We start from the raw sequence: 8,858 nt of genomic DNA on the forward strand, positions 1-8,858 counted from the left end.
CATGGAGAGGCTTGAACTTGCGGCTTGTGTGGTTACGTGATAGCGCCGGCTGAGAGAGCGCCGTCTTAGGTTGCACTGATACGTGGTTCATTACCAGAAGACTGATCCAGGCAAAATTCAATTAAGGTCTACCACTAAAACCAATTAGACCACTGATGTGGGGAGAACATGCTCGCCAGTTTCCCACAGGTGCAATAGGAGTGAACTAAGAGCATAGTTCTTCAGACAGGGAAGGTGGTAAAGTATAAAGGAAGAACAGAGTGGTGATCTGATTTCTTTGAAATCTAAGCTTTAGTCAGTATTGACCTTTATATCATATTCAGCTGTGCATATTCAGGAGAACATACATCCATTAGACTGTATAGACCAGGTGAACAGGAATGAATGTTTGTCAAATAAAGTTCAAATTCATTGCGGTTAGGGACCAAACCGCCAGCTACAATCTGCAAATACTTGTGACTTTGTCTAACTTTTCACATTTTTTAAATTTGATACAAACTAAATAAGCTGATTAGATTGATAAAATAAGATGCAAGCACAGAACTGTTATCTTAAAGTTCTATTTCTATGGCTCTCTAGACTCTATAGGGCAAGAGAAATTCCTATCTTGGGCTGGATTTTGCCCACAGGCCTCAAGTTTGACACAGGTGATCTAGAGCAGGGGTGTCCAAACGTTTTTTCATAAAGTCAAAAGTACACACAGGCCAAAAACAAAAACTAAAACCAAGCAAATATTTTTTTTTAGTAGAGGGGTTTTATTCATTCTTGATCTAAAACTTAAAATAGACTTTGCAAACTTGCTTTATAATAAGGCATCTACTTTTCAACAAATTTATTCCCAGTTATCTGAAATTTGGTCACTTTCTTTCAAAATGCTGGCTATATTTAGCCAAGCTAAATAAAATATTTACAAAGCTTTTTTGGGTGCAGCAAAGTCAACTTTTCAGTAAAGATCTCTGGATAAGCATGGTTCTACTTATTCTAAAAGTTTGCTTTTAAAAGACGAATGCATCGAGTTGTACTAAACATTTATTATGTCAGCATTAATCTTGCGCAGATTAAAAATAGAAAAAAGCTTGATAAATTTAGATCTTTCTTAAAATGGAGCTAAGAGCCACAAAAAATCCGTCCAACGCAAAATACACCACATCCTGCCAAATCCATGGATTCTTATGCAAGCATGTGTAGAAAAAGGTGACAATTTTAGAAAAAGTTGTTTTATTTATGTTTTTACAAACAACAGCCACAATATAGGGGAAAAAAAAAAAAACACCCTACAACTTTTATAAAACATTTTGGATTATTTGCTTTAAGTTTGAGGTCCTGCCAAGAGTGAAAAATAAATAGCATATGGGTATCGTGTACATATTTACATTTTCACCAGATAATCCGATTAGGTTTTTATTCATATTACATCCAGAGTGAACGAGTATGTACACAGCTTTGTAGGAGTTTACTATAAAATCTAAAATATCTCTTTAAATTTGCTTGTTTTTTTTTTTCTTCGTATTTGATGTACTGATTTAATGTTATAAAAAAAATTGTGCACCGTTAAACAGAACACACCAGTGCTTTTTTTAAAAAAAGTTAAAATTTTACTGGGAGGAGTTACAGAATAACACATTTGTCTTTGGAAAAAAAAAAGTGAAAGAGCAATTTTTTTTTTTTTGGAACAAACATTCAAAGAGTAAATTTTGCTAAAAAAAAAAAAAAAAACAGGAGGAAAAAGACAATATTCATGAACAGAAGTTTTGGAAATTGCAGCAAGATAAATCAAGGGTAGCAAGAGAAAGTCCTGTTGTAGTCTGGCAATATTCTGGGCCACTGAGAAGTGGAAAAGTCACTCTTCAGAAAGAGCTAAGCTTCCAAACAGAAGTACAATCCCCTTTCACAGGCAGGCAGAAAAACAGCAACACCCCACTGTGTCCTTTTTACCCCTTGTTCTTCAAAGAATACTCCAAAATTGCCGTTCGGGAAGGAAAATAGGAAAAATGCAAGAAAAACTAGGGATAGCCGTGAGAACCTTTGACTTCTGCAGGTTGGAATTCATGGAAATCACCATGCGTTCCACGTTAGTGCAAAGCAGAAAGTCGGAGTCCCGCATGCGGGAGCGATGGGGAAGTAACAGGATCCACACGGCAGCAGCAGCAGCAGGAGGAGGAAGCATGTTAGAGAAGAGCAGAAGAAGGGATGGAAATGCCCGGAGATGCTGCAGGGGGGCTTAGAGAGAGAAAGAGAAGCTGTCCGTTCCTCCTTTAATAAACCGGCCTCGGTTGTTTCATGTTGTAGTGGGCCTCCAACGCCGACACGTATGCAGACTCTGGAAAAAAATCCTCATGGAACTCAGCCAGAAACCTAAAAGAGAGGTCGTGGGGGGTGAGGGGTACAAGCAGGGGGAATGGTTTTAACATTTAATCGTTATTGGATGAAACAGTCGGGCCACACGTTCCAGTTCACATCATGCTGTGGTTTTTCCTAGATTTCCACCAACTCATTCTAGGAAGACTTACATCCAACTCCCCTCGGCCTTTCTATACATTTTACGGACACCCCTCTCAACATGCATGAATTTGTCTTTTTATCAGAAGAAACCAATCGCTGTCTCAGACAGAGTGGACATGGGAATGCCTGACCAGCAGTTGGAAAGCAGCAGAAGTATAAAAAATAAATAAATAAAAAATCCCCCCCTCCCTCTTCCCATCTAATCAGCAGCGGGGAAAACTAATCCGGAATCTTCTTAGTATCCGCTACTCGGCCAAATCCTCTAAATCTTGCCATCTCATCTTAGCTCCACCGGCCTTTCTAATCTCAATGCAAACAAATTATCCTCATCAGAAGAGAACTTATGAAGAGTGAACGTCGAAGACGATGGCTGCTGAAGGTAAGGAAGGTCGGAAAGAGCAGGTTCTGGTTGGTTTTCTGTCAGTGCTATAAAGGCTGATCCTCAGCTGATAATATTCAGACAGATACTTAATAGCAAGCAAATCATTTTTTGATTTGTTGTTAGAATTCTTCTGAATTCCTGTCAGAGGAATGTCAAAATAAAGCACACTACGCCCAGACTTCATGGTGATCATTCTTATGGAGGGAAAGAGGAGCGCGGAGAGATCAGCTGTGGCCAAATCCCAGCATGCACTGCGCGTCAGTCTCTGGGACATCAATCAGTTTTTGCCCACTCGGCACAATCTGCCTGGAGGCTGATTACAGAGTAGGAACACGGAGTCTTTCCCAAAAGAGTCGAGTCTGAGAGCGTGGCCAGTGTCCTGCTGAGTCCACAGCATGGCGAGCAAAATATTTATTTTAACAAGACATTAAAAAATTTTTTATAATTGTGTGTGTATAACAAATACAGAATAAAAATTTTTTAAAAAGCAAAATCAAAAATTACATTTTTGACATAAAAAGAAAAGAAGGCAGAGATAAAAAGAATGACAGAAAAAGAGACAGAAAGACAGAAGGAACGGGAGACAGGAAACGAGAGAAAGACACAGACAGAAAGATGACTGATGACTATAAATCATAAAAGTATGGGTAGTAATTCATCTGCCTTTAAGAACCAGTTGATTAACGTTTAGCTGATTGTTTCAGGCAAAGAGATGACCTTTGACCCTGCAAATGATGATGCTGCACGAGATGTTTCCCTGGCAGAAGCTGCTGGGTCTCCAGGTATCGGTATTCCACATGAATAGAAAGCAACCAAAAACCAATTCTGCAGCTGTTTGTGCAGCCAGGAGGCCAAACAAACAAAAATATAAAAAAGGAGGCATTACACATTCAGCTCTCTAGCGCCACCTTTTGACAGGAGGGGTGTATTGTTTGAGTTTGATTAGAGAATGAAAAGACCTAAATCCCTGAAGATCGCTAGTGAGGATTTAAAGATTAGACTCCCGTGCTTGTGTAACGCCCACTCATCTCCCGCCCTCTAACACGAGCTCTCCTACCGATTCACCCGGCATGTGGAGGTTCCAGGTTGACTTCATGGATGTCTGGCAGCAAATTCAAACCAGTAATGTGTAAAAAAAAAAAAGTTCTTCAAACTGAATTTCCTGGTATTTGAGTTTGGAGGAACTTATTTTCAGTGACTTATTTTTGTCTTGCTACATTATCTCACTCATTTTTAATTCGTAAGTGAGTGTTTAATTAAATTGATATCCCAAAGTAGTGTTCAGTCAGTTCTGGTTTTATACCTGAGGAAAAGTTCCAGATGTTTGATCAGGGCTCTGAGGTTCCGCTCAGGGATCTGCATTTTCCCCAGGATCTCCGGTAGCTTCACTGCAAGGAGAGACAGTTGGGAAATGTGAGTCCGCTGCGTTTGAGTGGGACAGATGCAACCGGAATTCAGAACGGACCGAAAAGCCGCAGGAGGTGCTGGGATCCGTAGAGGTAGGAGGGTGGAGGAGGCTGGTCGTTGAGGGGGTAGTTATCAGGAGTTAGCTTCCAGCTCAGAACCTGGTGGATGAGATGATGAGGAATTAAAAAAATATATAAAACAGATTATAGCATTTCAGAGGCATTTCAAAGGGAGTAAACTGATTCACCACCTCATTGAGCTCATTGTTTCTGCGGCTCTCTAAGCCGCAGAAAAGTCCGCTCCTCTCTTTGCTTGGCGTCAACGGCAACGGAGATGATGAGCCACTGTGGACCGGGGTTTCTGGGTAAAGAGACGAGGGGAAGGAAATGAAAACATGCATACTGCATTTCCTCCTGCGGAACGTCGGCCCTTACAAACCTTTCCACATTCTGCAAATAATATGAAAATGGTCTCAAATGTTTGTGCTGCTGTCATTTTGAAGATATTAACAATAGAGGTCAACCACCACAGCAATATATACAAAATCAAACAATATGGTGTTGAAAACTCTTTGTTTGTGCCGTTATAACTTTTAAGATTAAAAAAGTAAACCTTTCCAGATTGCAGAAATTAATTGTGCTAAATTTGTGCAGCTAACATTTTTGTAGCACAGTAGATTGACAAAGTTTGTAAATGTGGGTGGGCTGGTTGACATTTGTTGACCTCTGGAAACATTAATATCTTTAAAATAATAAAGAGACAAACAAAATGTTTGATTCATAAACAAGCATGCATGTGTCATTGCAATTTTGCTTAATTTGAAGAAGATGGGGAGGCAACTTCACTCAGGTTGAATTTGCAGATGTTTAAACCAGATGTACATTGCCATCTACTGGACTGTCAACATCACTACAACCTCAATTCATTGACTATTTCATAATTAAATCAATCATACTTTTTTCCAGGTTGAGGAAGAACTTGGGTTGCGCTGACGTGTCGATCAGACGTCGTTTGAGCTGCGGAGAAGCCGTAGCGCTCCCTCCACCTGTTGGTGTTTCACATTTAGACATCAGCAATCATGAATCCGATCAGAAAAGAAAAAAGGTGACGCGTTTTCTGACCTCCGCTGCTTCCCTCGGTGGGCCGATCTCCACCAGACGTGTTCCTGGTGGAGCGCCTGAGGGACTGGGACTGGGAGGACTGGTAGGAGATGCAGTCCATGTCGGGGTGGCGGCGTCGCTTCGGCGTGGGGGCCGGAGCCGTGGGCGTGGCGGCGGAGGTGTCACTCAACGCCGGCTGGCTGTCCGTGGATTGAGGCGTGGGGGGGTTGTGAGCCGGTGGGCTTGGGCTACGTTCTCGTTGGGCGCTGGAAAAGAAAGAAAGAAGAGTTAAGAGTCACCCATCACAGAGGGAAAACGTTTTGGTCAGAATGCACATACTTGCTGGAGCTGGGCGAGGTTTCGTTGACCGTGAGGAGCAGCCTGGAGGAGGTGACTTTCTTAAACTGAGCTTGTTCGCAGGGGTACAGCAGGATCATGGGTAAGGTGAAGTCAAAAGTGATCCTCAACCCGTCGACCATTTCCTTACAAAGTTCCTCGCTGAAAAACAAACACAAAGTTCACAAAAAAAAAGAAAAAAGCTGATTTCTTAACTTTAGTGCCGTCAGGGTCCTCACCTCCTCTCCGGGGGAATTGTCTGCGGGCTGCTGCTCTGCGTGGTGTTCTGTTGCCGCCGGTACCGCTCGTTGGCCATGAAGGCCTTGTTGATCGTAAAGTGCTTCACGTAGGACTCCAGGATGTGAACCACGTTGGTCTGACAGGGGACCATAACAAGCTGGAGAAGAGAGGAGAAGCGTTAAGAGCAAAACCCGTCACAGAAACCTTGGGGAGGTCGAGTCGTACCTTCTTCCTCTTGTTGATGTAAAAGCAGTCGTCTTCCAGTTTCTTCTTTAGAACATCGGGGATGCTGATGTCCACGTGGACCACCTTCTCCTCGCATTCTCGCTTCACGTTAACTTCCGGCTCGACCCGCTGAAAACATGGAAGGCGAATGAATACTTTGAAGCGCCGTGCCGAGAAAATAGCCCCAGCACGACTCGTCACCATTTTGTTGACGTCTTCCGAGAAGGTGCTGTCGCCGCTGTTCGAAGAGTCAGGCTCAGAGTCGTCCCCTTCGCTGCTGTCTGAGGTTGAAATCAAACCTGACGGCGGGGAAGAGTAAAACTTTGAAACGCTTGCAGACGGCAGGGGGAGATCGAGTGCCGCAGACGGGAGTTCTCACATGCATCATCGCTGTCCTCCTCCTTTGGGAGAGTCTTCAGAGAAGATTTGTTACCAGACTGACGATGTCGCCGCTTCGTCCATCCCTTTCTCTTCCTTACCGCCGGCATGAAATGGAGCAAATGAAATTCAGAAAGCTTATTCACGTTTGGAAATGGAAATCTTGATTAGAACAAGAACTTACATGCGCCCCAGAGCTTTGCGAGCCAGCTTACGTTGCAATTTGCGGTTTTCCTCCGTGTCCCTTAGGACATGATCCTCGGCAGCCCAACGATCCCAGCTGCACCAACGCAAGCGTCAGTTTAATACAGAGAGAGTTAAAACCTCAAAACATGAAACTAAATATGACCTAGTGAATATACTGTTACCTTCTGCTCCAACCGCTGAAGTGAATCAGGTACTTTGGGACTCGTCTCCCATGTTCATCTGTACCTATCAAGACATCAAGGACCTGCAGGATCAAAAGCAAAGTTTCTGTCAATTGCCATGAAATTAAAGTTGAACAATCCCTAGTGAACAAATGTAAATTGGAGGTATACATTTACACATCCTTGTTTTTGGCTTTAGAAACATGAGGTTTCAGAATATTTCTGGTCAAAGTTGAATAAAGTAGATTCCCAAGCTGCAGATTTTAGCCTGTTATGAAACTTGTGCTCTAAGCTTCAGTCAAAAATTGGTATCCTGATATTAAAATATATTCAAAATATGGCTTAAGCTTTCAAAGTAGAACATCTTCAGTTTCGGAACAAATTTGCTGATATAAATTTATATTATGACACCAAAATTGTGTATGCATCTGTATTACATTGGTATTTGATTGTAGAACTCAAAATAATACCAAGCATTATTAACGCTTCTGAAAGAAAAATGCAACAAGTGCCTAAATGTAGTAAAATTTGCAATATTAATATAAAGTAGCAATATTTAGATATTTACTAGGTAAGTTTTTTTTAAAGAAACTTGCGTAAATTATTAGTAATTACAAAGTTATAATAAATCAACCAGAATATGAAGATACGAGCAGGGCTGGAAGAAGTTGGGATGCTAACCTACAGCTAGCATCCCAGGTTTTGCTAACCTGCTAGCTCAGGTTAGCAAAATGCGAGATTCAAGCTGCTAATTTTCACAAAATAGTTGTCTCTATCTATTAAACAGCAATTTGCTTAGTTTATGGAAACGCTGTACAAAAAACAGTGGAATGCACGGCCGAATTTATTCAGCTTAGCTACGTAGCAAAACTAAAATCTACATTAGCTGCGCAGTCGCGGTGAGTTTGTTTATTAGATGCTGACATTTAACAGCACTAAAGTCACGACATAAATCATTATGACAATTTATTTTTCAAAGAAGACAATAACAAATGTTTTAGGAATTGCTCAGATTGGAAGTTCTCCTCAAATGGACTCACGACCGTGTAAAACTGCAGTACTGCAGCTTTGTTTACGTTTTTCTGTTTTTTTTTTTATAAACCCATCATTCAGCTGCAAACATGTAATCGAACGCACCCGGAAACCATGCGCTTATGCAAAGAGAAACAACCCGGTAAATTAATACCAAGAATGCATTTTTGTAATGGCCTAAGTCGCCTTTGTGGTCACTCGTGGCTCCACACTGGTTAAAACAGCCTTGCTTTCCTTTTGTAAATGACTCCTCTTTCGGGGGTTTAAACACCAAATGGCAACGATAGCTTGGTTAAAATCTTACCTTAGCGTCATACAAGACTTTAGCCTTGGTGGGATCGGGTTCAAAGCACAAGACTCGTTCTCCTTTGTGAAACTGGTATTTAATTCCCCGCGAATTCATTTGTTCATGGCGACGTGTGGGAGAGAAGGCATCGATCGGATTCTTAAACCCCCTTAACCCTTTCCTTTCCTATGTGGGAGTTTCGCAGCTAAAGGAGTCTTTGGAAAAGATGGCGCTGTTGTGGGAACACAGGGCGAAACTTCACAGCGCTGCATTCACAGGCAACTGGAAATTTCCACACTCCATTGTCAGCTCTAACATGTTTGAAAATACGCATTATGGTATTTTTTATATGTTTTTTTAAAAATTGTTTTAATCCTAAAGTACTTTTTTTTTTTTTTTTTTAGAAAAAAAACAAACTACTATTCAATGATTACCGCTAAAATCAGTCACACTCTAATGAATGTTGACGTTCCGCGCAGACGCGAAGGCAGCAGGAAACACTGCTTAAAAATTGCGATTTCAAAACCTAACCAGCAGATGGCAATATAACACGGGAAAAGTTCAGGACGCAACCTGAGTAATAAATAATTAGTCTAACTTCA

The 8,858-nt window shown here is 41.5% G+C and overlaps 1 protein-coding gene across 2 annotated transcripts; it reads right to left on the reverse strand.

Moving 5' to 3' along the window:
- Window positions 1–1,201: 1,201 nt before the first annotated feature.
- LOC116716149 (male-specific lethal 3 homolog) lies at window positions 1,202–8,500 on the reverse strand. 2 transcript variants are annotated; one of them, XM_032557023.1, is made up of 14 exons: window positions 8,275–8,500; window positions 6,939–7,021; window positions 6,755–6,850; window positions 6,572–6,666; window positions 6,394–6,491; window positions 6,193–6,321; window positions 5,967–6,124; window positions 5,731–5,889; window positions 5,413–5,657; window positions 5,247–5,336; window positions 4,542–4,651; window positions 4,350–4,449; window positions 4,188–4,272; window positions 1,202–2,355 (listed from the first exon to the last, which is right to left on the reverse strand). In XM_032557023.1, exons 1-14 carry the CDS (start codon window positions 8,371–8,373, stop codon window positions 2,256–2,258), a joined length of 1,647 nt encoding a protein of 548 aa, XP_032412914.1. In that variant the 5' UTR covers window positions 8,374–8,500; the 3' UTR covers window positions 1,202–2,255. The 2 variants fall into 2 exon arrangements, with proteins under 2 accessions (XP_032412914.1, XP_032412916.1); XM_032557025.1 differs by lacking the exon at window positions 8,275–8,500 and having other exon boundaries at window positions 6,786–6,850; window positions 6,939–6,983.
- Between the last annotated feature and the right edge of the window lie 358 nt (window positions 8,501–8,858).

Source organism: Xiphophorus hellerii, chromosome 24 (genome assembly GCF_003331165.1).
Source record: "Xiphophorus hellerii strain 12219 chromosome 24, Xiphophorus_hellerii-4.1, whole genome shotgun sequence".
Lineage (NCBI taxonomy): Eukaryota > Metazoa > Chordata > Actinopteri > Cyprinodontiformes > Poeciliidae > Xiphophorus > Xiphophorus hellerii.

What these genes read in the sequence shown, in the direction of transcription:
- LOC116716149 (XM_032557023.1), bottom strand. Translation starts at nt 8,373, where the DNA reads ATGAATTCGCGGGGAATTAAATACCAGTTTCACAAAGGAGAACGAGTC. An exon ending in CGGAAGACGTCAACAAAATG is followed by an intron (nt 6,322 to 6,393) that starts GTGACGAGTCGT and finishes CCATGTTTTCAG; the next exon opens with CGGGTCGAGCCGGAAGTTAA. An exon ending in CATCTGGAACTTTTCCTCAG is followed by an intron (nt 2,356 to 4,187) that starts GTATAAAACCAG and finishes CCTCTCTTTTAG; the next exon opens with GTTTCTGGCTGAGTTCCATG.